The 23,334-nt window shown below is 45.7% G+C and overlaps 1 protein-coding gene across 1 annotated transcript in view; it reads left to right on the top strand.

Moving 5' to 3' along the window:
• PIP4K2B (phosphatidylinositol-5-phosphate 4-kinase type 2 beta) overlaps positions 1-23,334 on the top strand; it is a 33,151-nt gene that overhangs the window by 5,154 nt on the left and 4,663 nt on the right. The window contains exons 2-9 of the mRNA XM_048830484.2: positions 6,609-6,706; positions 9,081-9,177; positions 16,248-16,400; positions 17,019-17,165; positions 18,494-18,532; positions 20,293-20,406; positions 21,639-21,897; positions 22,289-22,392. Of these exons, the coding sequence (XP_048686441.1) occupies positions 6,609-6,706; positions 9,081-9,177; positions 16,248-16,400; positions 17,019-17,165; positions 18,494-18,532; positions 20,293-20,406; positions 21,639-21,897; positions 22,289-22,392 (1,011 nt within the window). The remainder of the gene's footprint in view (positions 1-6,608; positions 6,707-9,080; positions 9,178-16,247; positions 16,401-17,018; positions 17,166-18,493; positions 18,533-20,292; positions 20,407-21,638; positions 21,898-22,288; positions 22,393-23,334) is intronic.

The following is a 23,334-nucleotide window of genomic DNA, read 5'->3' as shown; positions in this document are numbered from 1 at the left end:
ACCCAATCTCACAGAATTATTGGGATTTTGTGCTCAGCCAGTACAGAAGGCAGCTATTTGGTATTCATTCCAAATAGTAAAACTGGGATTTGCAGCATACGTTATTTTTGGTGTGCTATATAAATTCTGGCCACAGAGATGCATCTGCTACATACTGTTTTGAAGTCCACTAAACTGATGCACTCAACCTACCATGTGCCATTATTCGTCACATCCCTAATGTTGATGGTTTCTTCCGGGGCTGTAATTGACCTTTAGTGAGTGCCGTGTATGGCAACAGGATTGGTAACCAGCATCAACGACCTTTGCCATACTGTGACCCCAAGTTGCAACAGAATGTATTTTGTAACCTTCTCTTGAGATAATGAGGGGAGAAATAGTCCAGTGGGCTGGATACTGACCATGGTTCCATTCCTCACTCTGCCGCAGATTGACTTTGTGACCTTTGGTAAGTCACTTAGTTTTTCTGTACTTCAGTTCTCCATCTATAAAAATGGAAATAATAGCTCTTACCTGTTTCACAGGGGGCTTGAGAGGATAAATACGTTAAAGACTGTGAGACAGCTACTCTGATCGGGGCCATATAAGTACCTAAGTTACATCAGAAAAACTGGACTGGGTGATCTCATGGCCTGCAACCTTAGCACACTGGGCTGTGATTCCATCACAGCTCACAAGCTATTCAAGGTTGGGCCAGGTCAGTGGAGATCTCTGAGGTGCTTTGGGACGAGGTATGTTCAGTGTTACTAGGAGATGCTCGTCCCTTAATCAGTAATGAAATAATATCCGAGGTTGGTGCTCGGGGCTGTTTTCCTGTAGGAGGTTCCATCTCTGGGATGAGCTGCAGAACCAAAACTTACTGCTAATGGTTACGAAGAGTTCCATGGCATAATCAGTCTAATTAATCACACTTCAGTTCACAAAAACTCTTATTTTCTCAAACCAACCCACACTTAGGGTTTCAATTGTGTACAGTATTCTTCTTCACTTTCTGTCCTAAACCATTGCACTGTATTGCAGTCTTCTGTTGAGTGGTTGTATTCTGCTCCAGATGCGGTCAAATCTCAGTGCTGATGAAAGCGATCCCTACATCTATCCTTTACCTACCTCATGAGGGTGTCGTGGAGCTTGATTAATGCTTGCAAAGCAGTTTGCGTTCCCTGGCTGAAAGGCACTAGAGTGGAACAAAGTATTTTTATTTTCTGAGAAAATTCCTGCTCTAAAGAATCCTGGAGAATAGACTTGGATACTCTGTCAGTTGGATCTTGTTTGTAAACAAATTGTGTTGTCCCATCAATTTACTAATGGTAATTGCCACTTTGAGGCTAGAATCAGGTTTTGAAATGAAATTATGCTTTTCCTGTTTATCCTGAGAACAGCTGGCTCTGAACTGCACAGAATATTGATGTGTCTTATTCAATAAGAAATCACCCTTGCTAATAAGGATGAATTACCCACTGCAAATAAACCTAGAATCCTATTGATTACTGCTGTCCAAGAATTCAAGGCACTAAAGAATACCACCGCTTGCCCCGCTTGTGTATTTACAGAGCAATACAAGCAGTTTTTATTTTATCTTGTACAAAGTAGGATATTGCATGTCCTAGTTGGTGGTATTGTGCTTGCACTCAGGTGAAACCAGAAGCATTTGCTCCTTGTTGCGGTGACTTTTCCGTCTGAGACATTGTCAAATAGGTCGATCTAAAGTGTGACCTGCTGCTAAATTCTATAATCTGCCCTCCAGATTCTCATGTATCTGATGGGTTTTGTTTTAAATTGATCATGATGATGACTGGCATGTGTCATCCTATTTAAATCTGAATTTACAATAGGATTCTGGGGAATGGGATTGATGCCAGATTGACTAAACCCTGGCAAAAATACAACAGACGAGGTACAGAATGGGCAGCAGCAGCAGGGTATGCCCCTCTGACTGGCACTCCTTTACTGACAGGGCTGGGGGCGTTGAGTGTCCCATTTGAGTCTTTACTTTGCTGTGGTCTTGCCTGGAATGGGAATAGAAAGTTCAATGGCAATTTAAAAAGGCATAATGGCATGTAAAGTGACCATTTATTTTTCAAGACTGCCCAAGAACAGATTTCTTCTAAAAGGTCTTTTTGGTGGGAGGAGATGAGAGGAGGAGAATGGTGGGAAACAACTTGTAGAGGGCCAACAGTGTGCCAGGCATTTTACAAACGGATATGAAGACATCCCTGCCCTGAGTGCTTATGGTCTAGGACAGTAGCTATAATGTAAACGGATGGGATTAGATTAGTCAGCAAATGCACTGACTGAAAGGTGAATCTCAGTGTCTCTTTAGCGAACATAAGAATGGCCATACCAGGTCAGACCAAAGGTCCATCTAGCGCAGTGTCCTGTCTTCTGACAGTGGCCAGTGCCAGATGCCCCAGAGGGAATGAACAGAACAGGGAATCATCAAGTGATCCATCCCCTGTCACCCGTTCCCAGCTTCTGGCAAACAGGTTAGGGACGCCATGCTACAGCCAACACATCAAATCTGTTCCCTTCTCTCTCCACTGGCTTCCCACAGAATATTGAGTCAGGTTCAAAGTTTTGGTTCTTGTCTCCTGGGCCCAGGAGACATCTAAAAGATCACCTAAAACTATGAGATAAAGACTGTAGCTGATAACTTCACTCCTCTGGCACAAAGGGAGTTTCTACAATAAGGGTAAAGCTCATCTGTGCAGGAGACAACTTTCTCGGGGGCTGGCCCAACACACTAGAATGAACTGCCCCAGGAGCCAGGGACCATCACAAACCTCGCCACCTTCTGTGTCAAGTGCACAGTTCTTTGATTTTGCTTTCTGTGACACAAATTCATAGTAACGTGCGTCTGCACACACTCCTCTCCCTGGGGAGCGGATGAGAGAACAGACATGACAGATGTTAGTCACCTTGTTTAATGCGCTGTTGGAAGGCACTCAGGTACTATGGCGATGAGAGCAGTATAAATATGTACGTATTGTAGCATGCCTTTGTAGTTCCACTTTTATTTGGTCAAGATTTAACATCTAGTGTCTCTCTCCTCTGAGAGGACTATGCTTAACAGGCCCTTTGGAAGACACATGGTTGGTTGGTCTTTTTGGGGGGGACTTTTAGAGTTCAATGGCTATTAGCCAGGATGGTCAGGGCTGCAAGTCTGTGCTCAAGGTGACCCTAAACCTCTGACTGCCAGAAGCTGGGAGTGGAAGACTGGGTGGATCGCTCTATAGTTGCCCTGTTCTATACACTCCCCCTGAAGCTTTGGTGCAGGCCACTGCCAGAGACAGGATCTTGGGCAAGATGGACCTTGATCTGACCCAGTAGGTCAGCTCTTACGTTCTTGTGACTTGGTGGGAAAAGATGGATGCACTGAAAACCAGTAGTAATGGTTCTGACTTGAGCTTTCAAAGGCAATGTGAGGGCAATAGGTTTTTTTCCTGTCCTTCAAATCCTAAAAAAGGATGTAAAATATGGCAGCTATCTGTTATAGTAACAAGGTGTGCGGGTTACACTACTCGAAGGTCTGGGATTTGCTATATTCAATCCTGGACTGGTGCCAAGAATGAGGGACCAGTGGAGACCTGACATACTTTCAGAGGCAAATAGCTTGTGAACAGCAGGGACTAGAAACACCTGTTCAGCTCTTTATTCTGTTGATCACTTTGTAAGATAATGATCCTCTGGTGGCCCTGTCATCTCAGGGCAAGTCACTTCCCACGTTCAGTATGGGATTGTAATACCCTCCTTTCAAGGGAGCTATGAAGCATAAGTAACTCTTTATAAAGACAGGTTTCAGAGGAACAGCCGTGTTAGTCTGTATTCGCAAAAAGAAAAGGAGTACTTGTGGCACCTTAGAGACTAACAAATTTGTTAGTCTCTAGGGTGCCACAAGTCCTCCTTTTCTTTTTGGGGTGTCTAAATGTCTGATCACATCATTCCACTGGCTTTAGATGTGGTGCCGGGCTACGCCTGGCACTCATGAAGAGTTGAGCTGTAATCCAGTGCCATCCAGAATAAAATCACACCCCGTTCATGTGTAACGGCTGTTCTCTGCTGACCCTCAACTCAGTATCCGAAAGCTGGTGGCGGCATCCAGTGAGTGCAGCTGGCTTGGGGAGGAGGCTGCCAGTGAAGGACTCTTCCCTTGGATGTTGACGCTGAGGTGCTGTTCTGTGGGGCAGGGCGTGCTTTGAATGAGCGTTGGAGTAACCTCAGTGCAAATCACACCTGTCAGTCGAAAGGGCTGTACCAGGTAAAGCCACTGCGGCAGTAGCCAGGAGAGACAAAGGTCAGGCTGAAATCTTTTTGCCTCCTGTCAGGGAGCAGTTCATACATACACTTTTCCTCGCAGCCATTGGCTTTGGATACCTCTGTGGCTCTGAACAGCACTGTAATGCTGCCTTTGTCACCCTTTCTGAGCTCTGTGCTAGAACAAGCAGATTATGGCTTGCCAGCTCTCACCATGGCGCAGGATGAAAAAGTGCTGAAAAGGGTATGTCTCAGGAGAGGCGATTTAGTAGTTCCCTCCTACTAGGCAGGATAACTTGGAAGCTGCAAGCAGCGCCTCTTATTAATGCAGAATTGAGGGTCTGCCGCACCCCCCACCTGGGTCATCGCCTTTCACTTTACACTTCTACACACAGCCCTCAGTATCTGCTTTGTCCAGGATCAGGCTTTCAACAAATGCAGTGAGAGTATCAGTCTCTTCGCTCCATTGCAATTTACAAATGATAGGCAGCATGTAACATTATTTATTCATTCATCTGTATGGTACAACAAAGCACTTTATGTAAGTGGGTACCATCCCCTGATGCTGCTACAGAGTAAATACTGGGCAGTGCTTTAAAGAGCTTCTGCTTTCAAATTTTAACCAGACAATGGCCCTTTTACTTTCCTCCTCATTGCTGATTCCCAGGGTTTTTCTCTTTAATAGGTTTCAGAGGAACAGCCGTGTTAGTCTGTATTCGCAAAAAGAAAAGGAGTACTTGTGGCACCTTAGAGACTAACCAATTTATTTGAGCATGAGCTTTCGTGAGCTACAGCTCACTTCAAGCTCATGCTCAAATAAATTGGTTAGTCTCTAAGGTGCCACAAGTACTCCTTTTCTCTTTAATAGTTCTCTTTTCCCTTGGTAACACACCTGACGTTGCAGTGAAAATGCAGTCCAGAGTTTGATTCCTCAGTTTATGTGCATTTCTTTTATTGGCAACAATGAGAAAAGAGATGTGAAAAATACTTGTCTGTTCAGTGGTTGTTTGCTAAGATATTAGAACGGTTTGGATAATCCTCTGGCCATCTCTAGTGCTTTCCATCAGCAGATCTCCATGGTCTTTGCAAACAATGAATTAAACCTTGCAGTCTCCCCAGGAGGTAGAGATATATCGGCCCCATTTTACACATGGGGAAACTGAGGCGCCATGAGGTTCAGTGACTTATCCAAGGATTCTGAAAGTCAGGATCAGAACCCAGGTCTCCTTACTCCCAGCCCACTGCCTTAACTACAAGGGCAGGCGGCTGCTTCTCTTCAAGTATTACCGGATTGGAGCTGGTACATTTTAAAATAACGAAGATAATTGAATTGCGGTGGAATTACTTTGTAAATCCACGGTGTTAATACCAGATCAGTGAGTTGGGACTGATGTGGCCGCTGTGAATTCCAAATTAACGAATAACGATTGGACTTGTCTTAGTCTGAGCAAACTTTGGGGTTTAGGTAAAGCTGAAATGGAGGGCATTGCTTAGCGAGCCATGCTTGCGAAGAATATTTCAATGCGTCACTGGGGACAATCACGCTTTGATATTTCTTATCAAGTTGGTTCACTTAGCATATTATAACCATATGTAGCCTTCCCGTTGTTTTACCACAGGCTGTTTCAGCCCATGGTGCAACAGGCTGAATGTTCATACATGGCTTTCTCAAAAGTCGCTGTTCTGCAGCGTGGCAGCTGAATACCCAATTGCCTGTTTCCATATATTCCTGTGGTTGCCACACGTGAACAGAGAATCACAGAGAGCCACTGGAGTGATTCATCCTTTGGGGGAGTGTAGGATAAGAACTACAACAGACAGCCAAGGAAGGAGCTGGTATCGCTGAGACAGCTGTATTGGCTAGAGAGAAGCAGTCCAGAACCTCTGTCACTGTCCAATCCATTATTTGTAACAGTGAAAACTAGCCTTGGAGTTTGTTGCCAGTGCAGCTTTTGACCTAAAGAGAGAGGAGTGTAAAAACAGAAAATCTGAGTGATGCCTTGCAGTACATGGTTAAGTCTTTGTTCTCGAATCCTATCATGGGTGATCAATAGAAGGTTAACAAATTGTAGCTGCCTTAGAATAATGCAGAGCAGAGGTTGGCTGGAAACGTACTTGCCACGTCACTGGCAAGTATGTATAATGCCCTTTTAAACTTGAAACCACAGCACTTTCCCAGATCTGTTCAGCACAGAAATATGCTCTAAAAGTTGAGTGAACTGTATCGCTTCCAAATCAGTTTCTAGCAAGTATTCAACAACACCCATAGCTTTCTGGGATCACCAGTAAACCCACTGATGATGACAGGAGATCATGATTCAAGTTCTGAGTCTTGTTGGTTTTCCTTTCTCTTACAGATCAATGAACTAAGCAATGTTCCTGTCCCTGTCATGTTAATGCCAGATGACTTTAAAGCCTACAGTAAGATTAAGGTGGACAATCATCTTTTCAACAAGTAAGTAGGTGTGGTTTCACCTCTCTCACCCCTCACTGCTCATTCTGTCTGTAAAGAGTTTCCGCTCTCCCTGAGGATTGGTAGTGACCAGTTCAGATGTTTCCACGCCTGGTTGTAAAGAGAGAATCTGTCATGATTTGAAATATGCTCCCCTACGTGACATGCCAAACCCGCCAAGCAGGGAAGCGGGTATTGTGACGGCCTGTGCCACGCTACCTTGTGGTTTGGCCTTGGTCACTTCAGTGGCAGGAAGAATGGTCATGCAGATGTGCTGTGATAAGGAAAAGCTATCGCTGTAATCACAGATGTGTAGTTGCTGGATTGGGTTGAATTTGTTTTAGTGCTTGTGGAGGGCTGTTAATCCAACACCCCGAGGCTGAAGTTCTCTCTCCTCTTCCCACCCTGCCTGACCTGTCTGCCTCAAACCAGCCCCAGCGAGACCACCTCTAGGAGAGTGCGTGCGTGTGTGTGTGTGGGGGTCCCATTCTGCACAACCCCTTTGGTTCTTTTCTCTCTGCTGAGGTTGCTGACAAGGGAGCCGGTTGCTCTGGGGGGCTTTGTGATGTGGACTCTTGTCCGTGGGAACTGGACAGAGACCACCAAAGATCCTGTGTTTGGAAGTGCTCGGAAACAATAGATGTAACTGATATCGGGAGTGGCAATAGGTTACCTGGCTCTGAGCCTCCCATGCTGCCTCAATTGAGGGGTGGGCTGCATGAGAGAATCTTGCATTAAGAGGCACAAGACTGGAGCAGATTCATCCACGCTCCTTTGTCTTCTGACTGTTAAGCACTTGCCACTAACTGACCTCCTCCTTACCTTGCTTTATCAGTCCCAAAGATCTGCTCTGAAACTAGAGGACCGGTTCCCCCAGCTTTTCATCTTAAACAGTCATGATGTATTACAGGGGACATCTGAATTATTCAGCAGAACAAAAGCAACAGAGGAAAGGGAAGAATTTCTCCATCAAATCTGGGCTTGTAGACAGGGGAGAATCATTCTACCATGTGGTCAAAAAAGACAAATAACACTTGCCCAAATTAGCCTCCGGGGACCAACTGGTTTCTGTAGACACATCTCAGACTCTATGGTCCGTTGCTTGAAAACTTTGTTCTGGATTAAGGAAGCTGTGCTGTCAATGGTTAGGGCATGGAAACAGAAGTACGAGACCTGTATCACTTACTCTCCCTGTGCCCATGAACAAGTCATTCCACAGCTACACGCTTCCATTCCCTTACCTGCAAAAGGGTAAAAATGATGCATGCAGCTTCTAAAGCATTGAGAACAGAAGTGCATTGTGCTTCTGATTGGAAATGCCACAATACAGTTGGGAATGTGGACTCTGAGCTTTTGTGTGAGACTTTTATTTTGGCCTTTGAATAGAATCCTACCATGGTTTTGGATTAGGCTTTCATAATCATAGAATGATAGGACTGGAAGGGACCTCGAGAGGTCATCTAGTCCAGTCCCCTGCACTCAAGGCAGGACTAAGTATTATCTAGACCATCCTTGACAGGTGTTTGTCTAACCTGCTCTTAAAAATCTCCATCATTGGAGATTCCACAACCTCCCTGGGCAATTTATTCCAGTGCATAACCACTCTGACGGTTTGGAAGTTTTTTCCTAATGTCCAACCTAAACCTCCCTTGCTGCAATGTAAGCCCATTGCGTCTTGTCCTCTCCTCGGAGGTTAAGAAGAACAATTCTTCTCCCTCCACCTTGTAACAACCTTTTATGTATTTGAAAACTGTATGTCTCCTCTGTCTTCTCCTCTCCAGACTAAACAAACCCAATTTTTTCAATCTTCCCTCGTGGGTCAGGTTTTCTAGACCTTTAATCATTTTTGTTGCTCTTCTCTGGCCTTTCTCCAATTTGTCCACATATTACTTGAAATGCAGCACCCAGAACTGGACACACTACTCCAGTTGAGGCCTAATCAGTGTGGAGTAGATCAGATAATAACGATTGATAAAAGCACACATCACTGTGAATTTACACAGTCCTTCACAACCATATAAGAAGTACACCCTCTCCCAAAGAGCTTGCAAACCAAGGGCCAGACCTAGAAAACACTTACGTACACTGGTAACTTTTCATGAGTTATTATTTCTTATGTATTATAGTGCCTAAAACCTACAGAATTTAATACGACCAGATGCATAGTACAGGTAAGCATTTGCAGAATGAGGCTATTAGGTAACACACAGAATGATGATTCAGGAAAACACAAATCTGAGAATGGAGGAGAAATAGGTCATTGAAACACTTCCGGGGCTAGTGTTAAAGTGGTAGGAGCTTAGAGCAGGAAAATAGCTTTGAAAATTGTACTACAATAATTTGCTGCACTTGAATAACGTCTTGCTGTTTGTCTTAGGGAAAACTTGCCAAGCCGTTTTAAATTTAAGGAGTACTGCCCGATGGTGTTCCGAAACCTCCGCGAAAGATTTGGGATTGACGATCAAGATTATCAGGTATGGGGGGAAAAAACCCACTTGTGGAGATTGCAAATATCGAAATTCATGCAAAGTTTGGTTTTGCAGGTTTCTAAAAGAGCAGCAGTGGAAAGGGGGCGTGTCGTGTTTGCAGGTTTGGGGGCCTCTTCAACAAAGTTAAAGCACTGAGTGATTATTTTTGTACTAGGGTTTTATCAAGATGCTCTGTGTTTGGGACCTGTCCTAACAGCACAGCTGTGACCATTCAAACCTGTTTCAGAGGTGGGGGCAGGGAGGGGAATGGCCCATTGTGTCCTGCAGTTTGGCTTAAACCAGGTTGTCAGAGTGGTTGCAACTCACTGGGATGTAACTGAGCCTCCCTTCTTCTTTGTAGTTTTTGGCTCTGAAGATACTTAACAGGCAGGGAGATAAGAGGCTACTTAAATTAGATAAAACAGATTAAAAAAAGGAAGGCTTTGATGGCAGCCTGACCTTTAGCAGTATGAGTGTCAGGTAATTAAAACATCTTCTCTTTGTAGTTCTGCAGGAGTGGATAACTGTTGGCATCGGGCCAGCAGTGGTCCGCTGATGTGTACCGACATATTCTTTGAAACCTGCAGCATTGGAACAATGTATTGATTGTGTTTTCACGAATATGATCGCCTTGTAAAAATTCTCTCTCCCCCAGCACTTCACCCACTTAATGCTTTCTGGCATCCTGGCAATATTTTTCAGAAAGATCATCACAGTTCACTCTCATTATTTCTCAGTTATCACCCAGCCTCCTCTGGCGTGTTTTGAGGCTAGTGTAATGAGATTTGTTTTCTCACCCCATTGGAAGCAAAGGTGTAACTGCCATTATTATTCCTTTGGATGACCACGCAGGGCTCATCAGGGCGGGGGATTGGGAGCTACTCAATCCAGTTTCTCATTTCCTACTTCAGGGGCCCGGAGGGGAGCATATGTCTGTGCTGCTCTGACCCGTTGTTGCCAGCATCACCGAGAGATCGAATGGGCCATGGAAATGGAATGCCCCTGTACAATGGATCTGTCCAGATTTGAGTTGACACATTGCCAGTGGGCATCATGGTGGAGGTCTAAGCTGCTTGTTTTCTTGCTGTCCTTAATCCTTCAGACTTCAGAGCTGTCAATCCAGCACCTTTCCTTAGCCTTACATTGGTTAATTGTTTTAAAGGTTTTTCCCAGTTATTTTTCTACTGTAAGAGTCAGGTCTCAGTGTCTACAGCAAGATGGCTTCATGTCCTGTAAGCCTTATTAGAAGCGTGTTGAGAAGAGAGACAGAGTGGTTACAGCATGAGACTAGGAGCCGGGGTGCCTGTGTTCTGTTTGCCACTCTGCTACTGTCTTGCTGTGTTGACCTTGGGCTTGTCACTTAACCCCTCTGCCTTAATTTCTTCAACTGTAGAACGTGGTCTGTGCAGCACATTGAGATCTCTGGATGGAAAAGGCTGTGTAAGTGCAATTCCCTCCTCTTAGGAGCATGACAGGGCTCTTGATGAACTTTGATTTTGAGGGTTTTTTCTGTAACTATGTTTCAGGAGAAGCCTCTTTCCTGATACCCTTCCCCCACACTTGTTAGACTCCCTTCTAGTCTGCTGCCTTATTGCACACCCAGTCAGAATGGACACACACAGGCTGTTTTCACAGAGCAGAGCAGATTTCCTATGGCAGAAGCAACAGTTTTCTTTGCTTCTCTTCTGCAATAGATGGTTCATCACAGTGAGAAATCAACAGTGGCTGCAGTTCCATGACCACATTTCATACCGCTAGCTGCTGTGACAGCCCATCTGCTGCTTTGGAGATGGAGCAGAGGGGACTATAAAGAGAGATCCTGTTGGAGGGTGAGGAGCTGTGTGTGTGTGTACACGCACACACAAGGAGCATGCCGAGTACTTAACAGTTACAGTTGAATGATTAACTATGCAGCACGCACAATCTCTCCTGGAAGTTGCTTGTGATGGAATATTCCTTTCATCTTATCTCTCTCGGACATTGTGTTTTTCCGGTGCACATGCTTTCTTGAGTTTTGGCCCTTGGGAGAGTGGCGTTCTATTTCTGGTTCTGCCATTGGCCTGCTGGGTGACCTTGGGCAAGTCACTTCCTTGCCATGTGCCTCAGTTTCCCCCTCTTTAAAACGGGGATAATATTACCGTCCTTGGCTAAAGCACTTTAAGAACATCAGAGTGGCCACACTGGGTCAGACCAATGGTCCATCTAGCCCAGTATCCTGTCTTTCGACAGTGGACGGTGCCAGATGCTTCAGAGGGAATGAACAGAACAGGGTAATTATTGCATGATCCATCCCAGCTTCTGGCAGGTGGAGGTTTAGGGACACCCTAAGTTTGGAGCTTTGAGATTCACTGATGAAAAATGCTCTACAGTAGACGCTTGTTTGCAGTAACACCTGGGAAGAGCAACCACGACTTACGAGCAACATTTCCCCTGGGAACGTTTTCCCTACTGCGAATTGTCAACACTCCCCGTAACAGCAACAGCCGCTTAGGAGCAACACAGCAAAAGGCATTGATATGTTGCTACTAATGAGCATCTACTGTATAAGAGCCTGGTTTTATTATTCTCAGTTACACTGGGATCCATCACAAATAAGGAATTTCTCTAACAGGTGCTGTTGGGTATTTTTCATAACCTTTTATTTACTATGATAAGCTCTGAAAAGGCTTGCAGCGGAAACCCACCTTTTCCCTGTGCCCCCACTCTGCTTGCACTTAATCTCTTGCCTGCACATTGGTATGAAGAGCAGTGGAGTCTAGTGGTTAGCAAAGGAACAAAAGTCAGGTCTCCTGGACTCAAATCTCAGCTCTGCCACAGATTCACTGTGTGAACAGGAATTCTTACGTCCGTCTTAGTTTTCCCCATTGATAAAAATGCGGATATTCTCAAACCACCCAATGAAAGCCCTTAATGATGGTAAGGAATTCTGAGATCATCCCGTGAAAAGCAGAATATGTGTAAAGTGTCCAGGAACCCTTGGCTGCTGGTATTACGAAACCAAGTGGAAAAAATGGCGCTAAGGTCGTTGACGTTGCTTTTTAAATACTAAAGATGGAAATGCCCTAGTGTGCGTCCACGCGCTAATACTGGACACAACTGCATGTCAGGGCCCAGTGCTGCTAACGGAGCCACGTCAGCCAAAATGCTGGGGGGCTGTGGGCTCTGAGCAGGAGGATCGGAGTTCTCTCTCTGAAGTCACTGTGAAGGTCTGAGTGGCTGTGATGTGCAGCCATGTGAGGGGTGTCAACAGGAGGCCACTGATTGGTTACAGTATCATCTTTGGAATCTCGGTGACATCTGGAGAGAACCCACAAGCCAGTCACTAGAGATGACTAGTCGCTCCTTTCGGTGGTATGGACTATGCCAGCCTTTATTTTTTTTCCCCTCCTGCTGTCAGACATTCTCTGTACAGTGATTGCCTTGTACTGGCAGAGGAAGTGCTGTCGCCTAGCCCATTGGCATGATTTCGTGCCAGGCTTTATCCAGATCTTGAGGCAGAAGGTTGGACAAAGCTATCCGAACTCCAGCTGATGCGTAGCGGGTTGGCTGTAAGAAATAACTGTGTGGGTGTTGGCTTCGCACAATTCAACGTGCCTCTTACATCTGTTTGTTAGCCGCTTTCTCGCCGTCGTTATTTTTGTCCTGTGGCTAATCTGCCTTAGCATGTTTTTATGTAGCCTAGATGCTCATTTCTTAGGAAGTGATTCTGAGTAATACAGAGTAACCTATCTGGGAACACCATTATTGCGTCACTTCCCTCTCTTGCCTAATCTGTCATTTATGTAGTGCCCGTCACTCTACAGGAATCCTTTCTCCCGTCTCTGGGGTGGGACAGTGTCAGCTGTTTAGCAGCACTCCATTGGACTGAGGCCATGTCAGACAGGAGGTAAAGAATGCTGCATTCATTTGAAATTTCAGTGGGGTTTCAGGCAGGTAGAATGTAATTATTTGAGTGGGAATTTGCCCAGGAAGCTACATTTTTATCATCCCTACTCTATGGGGGAGAGAGAATAAAGTAAAAAAGAGCGTCACGACAGGATCTCTACATGACTACAAATGGTTGGCATTTCTACTTCTTGTCTCCTCTAAAAAAGGGGAAATGGGCTTGATGGTGGCAACTGCTCTGTTTTTTGAGATGATGCGTGTTAGCCCACGCAACACCTACTAAGCTGCAAATGTCAGCAAGAAGCAATTCCCCCATGTCCCTCTCCCTTCCCTGCTTTCCCTGATGGTTTCAAGGCCATTGGCAGGAAGTGAGTTTTTCCCCTTCTGCATTAAAGTGAGGTGCATTTAAATGCTTCGTTCGAAAATGAAAAATCTCTCCTCTCAGCTTATTTTTTAGTTTGCAACTGGAAACCCCCGTAGTTCACAGCAGGCTCTGTTTGCCTCCATGTCCCATGCTCCACAGGAGCAGAAGAGCAGGCTCCCTCTGCTGGTATGCTTTTAAAAAGCTCCGTGAATGGAGGAGAGAGAGCAGTAGTAATTACTGGCATAAAAATATGGGATGTTGTTGTCTGTAACTGGTATCCAGAAAAGCACACGTGCTTTTGGCAACATAGCATCCTTCATCCCGATGTGCATTTCGAAGCACACATACAGGTGTGAGGTTTAGCTTGTGTGGGTAGATATAAGACCATAGCAAAATAAAATGGAATGCTTCAGAGTCTAATAAAATGATGATTTTGCTCATATACATAAAACAATGTGCGGGGGGGGGCGGGGGGGAGTTGATCTTTAAAAGAGGAAGGATGGCCTTGTAGCTAGAAGAGAGATCAGAATTCAGTTCCTGGTTTTGCCGCAGAATCTCTATTGGACCTTGGGCAAGTCAATTCATCTCTCTGTGCCTGAACTGTCCAGCTTGTGAAATGGGGAGGACAATCCCTCCTCACTCTCTCTCTGAGTAGCGAGTTCAGTGGGTCGTGGACAGTCTTTTCCTGTGCATATGTGCAGCGCCCAGCACATACACATGGTACGATGATAGAAGCGGGAAAGGTGCAAACCAGCTGTTCTTGCAGAGCAGTTGCAGCCAGGGGACGCTGCAGTAATGAGTAAGGGCAAAGTGACAAACGCTCGTTATGTTAACTCGTTATGGATTGAGGAGGATGTCGGTATGATCGCTTAGACCAAATGCTCAGCTACAGGCATGCAGCAAAGAGAAATGGGGAAAGATCAGAACAGAAGATTACAGTCCGTTACCTGCCAAGGTTGCTTAGACTGCAAGTTTTAGGGGGGAGGGATAGCTCAGTGGTTTGAGCTTTGGCCTGCTAAACCCAGGGTTGTGAGTTCAATCCTTGAGGGGGCCATTTAGGGATACCAATAGCAGCTCGGTTTCAAAGGCTGCCAAGAATATTTGCTTCGGGCTGAAAGCTTGATCAATAGTCTCAACCAAGGAGGGGCTAGCCAACCCCACAAATAGAAGAAAAATCCATGTGGTAGTTTTCAGATTAGAAAATCTTGAGACAAGAGCTCCTCTCCCTCAATCGTTACATTATATTGGCCCTGCTTTGAGCAGGGGGTGGGACTAGATGACCTCCTGAGGTCCCTTCCAACCTTGATATTCTATGATTCTTTGGGGCAGGGACTGTCTCTTTTTGTGTTGGTACAGTGCCTTGTAGGATGGAGCTTGGGCTTTTAAGGTGCTACCACAATATAAATTATCGTAATAAAGACACCAAGGAAGCTTTTTCTGTAATGGTTTCACTACACTAGACTTCTAAAAATGTCGCACTGGTGCAGTAGTGGTGAAAGTGCTAATGTAGACCATCTGCTGGCATTTTGACCACCACATCATATAACCCTGCTCCCTGTGTATAGATGGCATGATGACTAAAACCCTGGCAGCCACCAGAACACTGGCTGTCCCCCACTTCAGCTATCACCAGCAAAACCGGACTAAGATCACAATGGTGGGAATCTTTAAGGGGTAGCGAAAACAGCCTAGAATAGATGTGTCTTCTGTGGCTACTACGTAAATTGCAGTCTCCACATTTCTAGCACTCCACTGCATTGTGTTTCATTAGGACGTGAGGCTGTTCATTAAGTAGTGTGGTCAAAGGATGAAACAATTTAATTGCACCCTTGTCGCAGAACATAATTGTCATGGATTACTCGACTCGGCAGTTCCGTTTGGATTTTCCAATCTTGCAGTGAGGATTGAGAGAAGCGGCTACATCTTGTTCCTAAGGGTGGGGACAGGAATATAAAGGAGAGCTCCTCTTGCATGTTGGAAGAACAATCAGTATTTCTGTTCTCTAGGCCCTTTGGTCAAACTCTCAAGAACAAGAATAGCAGGGAACGGCTTTTGGGTCAAAGGTGACCTGCAGAGGATTTCTAAGCAGTTAGGTGTGTGCCAGTTTTTTGCTGCTTTACGATGGATCAAGAAAGTGACATTTTTTAAAAACCCTTTATTCCTACTTGTTTTTATACCCTGGATGCATCAGGAATGTCCAGTCTGGCTGGCCTTGGTTTTACTGGAGGAACTTGAAGGAGTCTCTGACCATATGTGTTGAGAGTCCTTGCACCATCACTGAAGGGGTGAGAGATGATGACTCTTTAGCAAAGACTTCCTTGCTTCAAAACGAAAGGAATACTTGTGGCACCTTAGAGACTAAGTACTCCTTTTCTTTTTGCCAATACAGACTAACACGGCTGTTCCTCTGAAACCTTGCTTCAAAACGTGTGTTAATCACTGGCATTAAATATGTGTTAACAAATTGATGGGCAAGCTTTTTACAGATGGAGGCCTAAAATCAGGGTGCTAGATCCCAGATCTAGGCACCTAAATAAGTGGCCTTGCCTTTAAAAGTGTTGAGCATCCAACAGCTCCCATTATTTGTATTACCGTAGAGTCTAGGAGGTCCAGTCATGGACCAGAATATTAAGTACTAAGTGCTAGGGTGCTGTCCAAACAGAATAAAAAGGCTGTCCCACTGAAATCTGTTTATCCCGTTGAGAAGGTAGAGAACCGCTGGACCGGTTGAGCTGATGCCTTGGCTTTAAAAGGGGGGCCTGCAGCTCGTTACCATCTCCTCTAATAAGATCAAACCTCTTCTCTCCTCCCCATTGTTATCCTTCAGAACTCTGTAACACGAAGTGCTCCAGTGAACAGCGACAGCCAAGGTCGATGCGGGGCCCGTTTCCTGACCACCTACGACAGGAGGTTTGTCATTAAGGCAGTGTCGAGTGAAGATGTAGCAGAGATGCACAACATACTAAAGAAGTACCATCAGGTACGGTGAGTCTAGAACCCTGAGGAGAGGGTGGCGGATAACGCCTTAGGGGCACGTCTGATGAATTGAGACTAGCCCTTGGATTCAGATGGAATGGCCATAGCTTCAGCTACAGCTCGCCGGCAGCCTTCGCGCAGGGGAGGTTGTACGGTTAGAGACTGGATGTTGCCAGTGGCCACAGGTTGTCTTCTGTTGCTTTGGGAGCACAATGGGATTTTTAACTTCACCTCTCCCCCAAAGGCTTGGCCCTCCTAACAATGTAAATATCCCTGCCCTGCAGGCTTGCCAGTGCTTGAAAGCTGTAAATCGAGACCTCTTCTTAAGGTTCCACATTGGATTAGAAAAGCTTTCCAGATGGATAAGGAGAGGAAAATGCTATTTTGCAGAGGGGGAAATGGTAATCTGGGTCAGCTGCTGTGCATGGAAATGGCCACTCCATTCTGCCGCTCCGCTGTGTTTTAATGTGTGTCCTTCTGCCTCCCTTGAGCAGAGGTATAGGATGGCCATTAAAAAGCCCCATTCTTAGTTGGAGGTAGATGCTTAGCTTCTCTTTGACCATGTGCGCTACTGGAGATCTGTAGTGTGACTTTTTTTTCCCCCCCCTCCTCACCCTTTCAGTTTATAGTGGAATGCCATGGGAACACCCTTCTCCCCCAGTTCCTAGGCATGTACAGACTCACCGTGGATGGAGTGGAAACCTACATGGTAGTCACCAGGAACGTATTTAGTCACAGGTTGACTGTGCATCGGAAGTATGATCTGAAGGTAAGGCTCTGAAAGCAGCCAGTCCATACATGGTCAGTGAGATGAGTTTTAAAAACAAATACCTCTCCCTGTATAGGACTCCCTTCCTGTTGCTTTATGAAGCATTCTTAAATAGTTTTTCACACTAGATCGACGAGGTCCTGACTTCCCTTTTTGCTGAAGGACTTTGTCAAGCTTTGGTGGACCTGGATGAGGACATCTCTTTAGGCTGAAACATGAGTGGCATCTGTGCCAGCCCCTAGTTGAAGAGGGAAGAGATCTGAATAAGTCCCATAACTCAGATCCAGGACCTTCCTCGTCCACTAAAGCTTGACAGTCCTTCCGTTCCAGCAGTGCAGCTGGGACTGGTACTTCTAATATTGAGGTTCCCTTTATACAACATAAAAGAGTAGAAAAGGGCAGACACAAGGTATCCTTCCTTTGCAGTTCACTTTCAAAGAGCCTGCTGGTTGACTTCTGTAGCTGCTGAATTCCGAGGCTAGGAAGTTCTAGGCACAGTGTGTTTTATCTCTTACAGTTTGTGGCCAAGGCAGGATTACTTTAAGGGCCAAACAACACTGAACAAAAGTATTCACTTTCCTTTTGATAGCACGTCACTAAGGTTCATTGTGTGTCTTTTTATCCTGCCTTGTCTGCACTAGGAGAGAGAGATGCATACTATTGAGATAAAATCCACTTCTTCACAGTGTAGCGTGAGCTGCATTTCATAAAGCAAAGGTCAGAAGCTTTTTGCAGCTGTGTAGTTCCTGGAGGTGCTAATGCAGAGAGAAACCACGTGGTCTGTTGTCATGGACGTGAGAAAGTCGAGCCTTGAAAGTGTGGAAGTATGAGTCTGGCTCAAGGGGGTTGGTCATTGACTTCAACTGGGGCCAGGATTTCATCCTCACTGTTCAAAGCATGGGTTGTGGTGAGAGAGGGATTCACGTACTGAATCAGATTGGTGGCCATCTAGCTCAGATTCTATAATATCCTATAATATCCAGGACCAGATGATTCACAGGAAGGTGCAGGTCTCTCTCCTCTCGATCACATATATTTTTAAAATCAGGGCAACACATTGCATTGGTCAAATTACGGGATATAGTACCAGAGAGACCGCAAACAAGGGAAAAGGGAACACATTCTCCAACCAGCTCAGACCATTGTCTGCTGCCTTTATATGATGTTTTCAAAATACATTTTTGTGAGGTTACCTCTTCATCAGGAGCAAAGAAGCATTTTAAAAAAATAAACTGAATCTTGTACTTTTACCCCTTGTGATAGTCAATTTAAATTCTGCTGATGGCTGCTCATGGTGAATTGTGTCCCATTTCTTTTGTTCTTATCAGGGCTCAACAGTCTCCAGGGAAGCAAGTGACAAAGAAAAGGTATGAATGATACTGCTACTTTACTGTGCAGGAACAACATTTCACTCCCAGCGGTGCTTACAAGGGGGCTGGCCAGCTAATTGTGTCTTCATACCAAAGGGTTAACCAACAGTGAAACCTGGTGACAAGCTGAACTGCTAGTTCAAATTCTCCATTATAGCAACTGTGTGTTAGTCCCCAAAAGGTTGTGCAATGGTTTATCTTGTTGTGGCACAAAATAAAATATTAACAAAAAAGCAAAGGGCTTGCCTGACAGTCTAGGTGTGGTACAACCTGGTGCCCTTGTTTGCCAGGCTACTGGCTCTGCCAAAGGAGGTACCTAATAATACCTTCATATAGGGTACATTTTCAGAAGTGCCTAAGTCCCACTGAAAGTCAGTGTGATGTCGGCTCTTCCAGAAATGTTGCCCATTATTACCCTCAGCGTGCTAGGTATCTCACAGGCCAATCTGAAGCCAAAGGGCCAGATTGGGAGTTAGACACCTACCGGGGATAGGCATTTTGGTAAATCCCACTAAGCACTTACCTACATCTTTAGGTGCCTAAATCTTTTTGTAAATCTGGTCCTGACTCCCTTCTCTACAGAGCTTTCAACCTAAGGCTCGAGTCCTGCAAACCCCTATGCCCATGCTTAATGTTACTGCCATGAATAGTACTATTGAAATCAATTGAACGCCTCATGGTAGTAAACTGAAGCACATGCATAAGGGTTTGCAGTAGGTATGGTCCAGGGGGATGGGATGTAACAAAGCCACTTAGAGCTGAGCACACCTGGTTAAGGCCACACTTCTTTTGTTTCAATTTTTTTGGAGCTGTCATGACGATTTAGGGAGCAGCACTTCACTCAAGCAGGAAGGCTGGGCTGGAAGGCTGGATTGGTTGATCACAGGGTCTTTGAGTGGAGACCTTGGAGGGATCCTGGAAGATTTCCTCTCCTGTCTACACAGTAGCCTCCCAAAAAGTTACAGATCTCTCGCACAAGCCACTGAGAATTTCCTTTTCAAAATTAAATCTCCAATATCTGGGTATAATCTAACCCCACCTTACAATTGCCCTGTTGTGCCTGGTTATGTGGTGTTACTCCCTATGTGGTGTAACTATGATTTCTTGTCTGATGTGGCTTTGTGTGACACCACATAATACTTATATAAATTGCCGTGGATTTACATGCCACTCTAAGGACTAAAGAATGTAATTCCCAGCTATACATGCAAAGAGTTTGTGAAACTTAATTTCTTTAATATCCATGAGAAGCACTTACGCAGAAACACTTGGTCCCCATTACAAAGTCCTCAAAATGCAGTGGATTGATTTTCATGTAATGATTGGGGGAGAGGAGCACTTGTCTCAAGATTTTCTAATCTGAAAACAACCACATGGATTTTTCTTCTATTTGTGGGGTTGGCTAGCCCCTCCTTGGCTGAGACTGTTGATCAAGCTTTCAGCCCGAAGCAAATATTCTTGGCAGCCTTTGAAACTGAGCTGCTATTGGTATCTCTGTTGCCTCCACCCTCCTCTCCCCTCCAAGCTGGAGGCAAGCAAATGGACTTGCTGATAAATCCAGGTGTCTTGCTCCATGCCATTTCCAGGCATATGGGAAAAAGCGAATCTCTTGCTTTAGAAGATTAAGTCAACGCAGCTTCCTCTGTTTTCCATTGTCATGTTGATCCAGTTGATATTTTGCAAAAGAATGGACCCGCCAATAGCTGTGGCCATTGGCATTCGGCTCAGGATATCTAACGTAGTCCTCTCTCTCACAGGCCAAGGATTTGCCAACGTTCAAAGACAACGACTTCTTGAATGAAGGCCAGAAGCTCCACGTTGGAGAAGAGAGTAAAAAGAACTTCCTCGAAAAGCTAAAGCGGGACGTGGAGGTAGAGTTGAGTTGGGGCTCAGATTGTTGCCATGAACAGGGGGCTCAGACAGCTGGGTTTTGTGACCCCACAGTCCGTCCGTGTCTTACCCTCCTCCCCCTCCCCAAATGGTACAGTAGCTGCGTTATTTTTAAAGTATGCATCCTCTATTGCAGTTGCTATGGAGGAGACTGGGAAATGACAAGGAAGAACAGGGCAGAGAGAACCTCTTGTCTCCTCCCAATCAGAATGCATCAGTGAATACATGGGGTGCTATAGGAATACTCATCTGACCCAGTAGCCCAAGGCCTGTGGTTCAGCTATTTTCTTGTCCGGTCTCTCTGTGTCCAACACTAGGTGGTTCTCTTGGCTCATACAACATTGGCCCAACTCTGTGCATCAAACGCTATCTGCCTACTGGATCCAAGATGCAAATGTTCCAGCAACCTCTCTGGAGTTCCATCTTAAAAGGCCCCACTGGCTGATTCCACATTGGTTAGCTGACTTAGGTCAATCCTGCTGTTAGATCTTTTCTGTCACGATCCTCTCCCCATCCTGATGTGTTCTTCCTTCATTTCTAAACTAGCAACATCCCTCGGTCCCGCTGGCTCGCTATAGGTAGCCAACCGCCTGTACCACACATTGCAAACATTTGGACTGATTTCCTGCCAGATGGAAGCAATGCAGCATCTATCCCCTGAGTGTTTGAGAGATGAGAGACTGACTGTACTTGAGCTGTCTTTCAGATGGCCCTCAACAGAAACAGCAGGCCATTCCCAGTGCTGCAGTCCTTTGATCAAACTCACTGTGGTGGTCACTGGCTGTCTCTGCTCAAAATGCAGAGGTGTTTTCTCCTCTCCATGTTGATGGTGCAGCCAGCTGGTTTTATCATGGTTGGGTATCTTGATGGGATCACATTTATATAGACACACTAACACCCTCCTCCAGCTAAGTAACCCCTTTCCATGCAAGGACCTCAAACCACCGAAACCATTAAGCATTCACAACTGAGCTAGAAATGGTCAGAGCAGGGGGCTGAGAGCCAGGATTCCTGGGTTCTGTTCCCAGCCCTACTGCCAGCTGATATGTCCTTGGAGCAAGTCTCACACGACATCCCAAAGCCAGGTACATACCCAGAGTTCTGACTCTGCTCTAGCCACAAGACCGTGATCGCTGGAGGCAGTGCGTGCTGAGGGCTAGGTAGCTTTGGCTCATGAGAATGTCCCTGTGGTTTTGTTGCTCCCTTCTCCCAGTTTTTAGCTCAGCTGAAGATCATGGACTACAGCCTGCTGGTGGGCATTCACGATGTTGACCGGGCAGAGCAGGAGGAGATGGACGTGGAGGATCGGGCCGAGGACGAGGAGTGTGAGAACGATGGCATTGGCGGGAACCCTATTGGCTCTTACGGGACCCCACCTGACAGCCCCGGCAACCTCCTCAACTTCCCGCGGTTCTTCGGGCCTGGGGAGTTTGACCCTTCAGTCGATGTGTATGCCATGAAAAGCCATGACAGTGAGTGAGGAGGAGTCTTGTTATGTGGAGGGGCAGGAAAGGTGTCCTGTTTTGGGTGGGGTATGTGTAGCGAGAACTAACCCAGACCCTCTCCTGGGAACCAGTCCACTTGGATGTTCAATTCCCTTGTTGTTAATGTTAAATGTTTAAACTCCATGGAAACAAGGCTTTCAGTGTGGGATGTTGATGTTTCTAGAGGGTATGTGGGCCTCTGCTCTGATGTTCCTGGTAGATCCTCTGTTCTACCTCTTACAATCTGCTTCTCCCCCTGCCTGCTAATTACATTAAAGCAGATTTATTTACTCTATTAATAGAGGTGGCTGCAGGTGGTTATTCAAGCCCTGCTGATGTAGCTTGGGAGTGTGTTAAAGAGACTTTTGTGTCTTCTCAGGTGCCCCTAAGAAGGAGGTATATTTCATGGCCATTATAGACATTCTTACGCCGTACGATGCAAAAAAGAAAGCTGCACATGCTGCCAAAACAGTGAAACATGGGGTAAGCAGGTCTCTCCTCTGAGAAGTTGGGGGAAGAGGGCGGTGTTTCCGGGTCTCTCTCGTTTGTGTTTTTTTTTTTTTTTTTTTTATGGTGCTGACTTTTTTGAATAATTGCTAAAAACCAGTTTTTCAGGGGCCTGGAAATTCCCCACCACCCATGAGATCCTTCCGTCTGTAACAGAACTGATCCCTAACCTGGTGGTATCCCTCATTAATGTGTTCACCAGGGCTGAGCCTCCTGTCCTTTGATCCCTGATCCCTGACTCAGGGATCAAAAAGCTCAAGTCTCCCTCTCTTAGCAATACAAACAGACACTAAGCTACTGGGCCAGACCACTGAGGGAAAGTTTCATTAGCCAGATCTCTTGCTCTTTTCCCCAAGTGACTAGTGCTGGGCAAGGTGCCAGCTTGCCGGCCCTGATCATTGCAGTCTTCCATCCCCAGAACAGTTACACCACAGCCAACATGCCTCAGAGTTGACCTGGATAGATTCACCTCTAGGATGAGAGGAGAGATCAAGCTCCTTGGCCTATTGGCTTCTCCCTCTCTGCTCAGACTACCAACATGTGACCCTGAATCACGAAAAGTGGACTGACGCCCAGCAACTTGCTTTGCCTAGGTCACCAAACAGTCATCAGGCAGTAACTTTAGGTCACTACCAAACAGGGCTTGAAAAGAGCTGGCACATGGGTAGGATATGCAGCCTTTGATATTCCTTCCAGACCCGCCTCTAAAAACAATGAATAAAATGCCATGCATCCATCTCCTGAGTAGAGCCCCAGACTTAGACTAAAAGCAAATTGCTTCAGGTCAGGAGTCCAGCTGTCATGGAGCTTGGAACCGATGTAACTTGTAGATTCTTGTTTGTGTGATTCTTGGTGCCTGGCTATGCTGGTGCAGTAACCTCCTGCTGTCTCCTCACTCCCCTGGGCTTAGCATGCAGT

Source organism: Caretta caretta, chromosome 27 (genome assembly GCF_965140235.1).
Source record: "Caretta caretta isolate rCarCar2 chromosome 27, rCarCar1.hap1, whole genome shotgun sequence".
NCBI lineage: Eukaryota > Metazoa > Chordata > Testudines > Cheloniidae > Caretta > Caretta caretta.
Note: the sequence above shows the minus strand (reverse complement) of the source record. Positions and strands in the feature narration are given on the sequence as shown.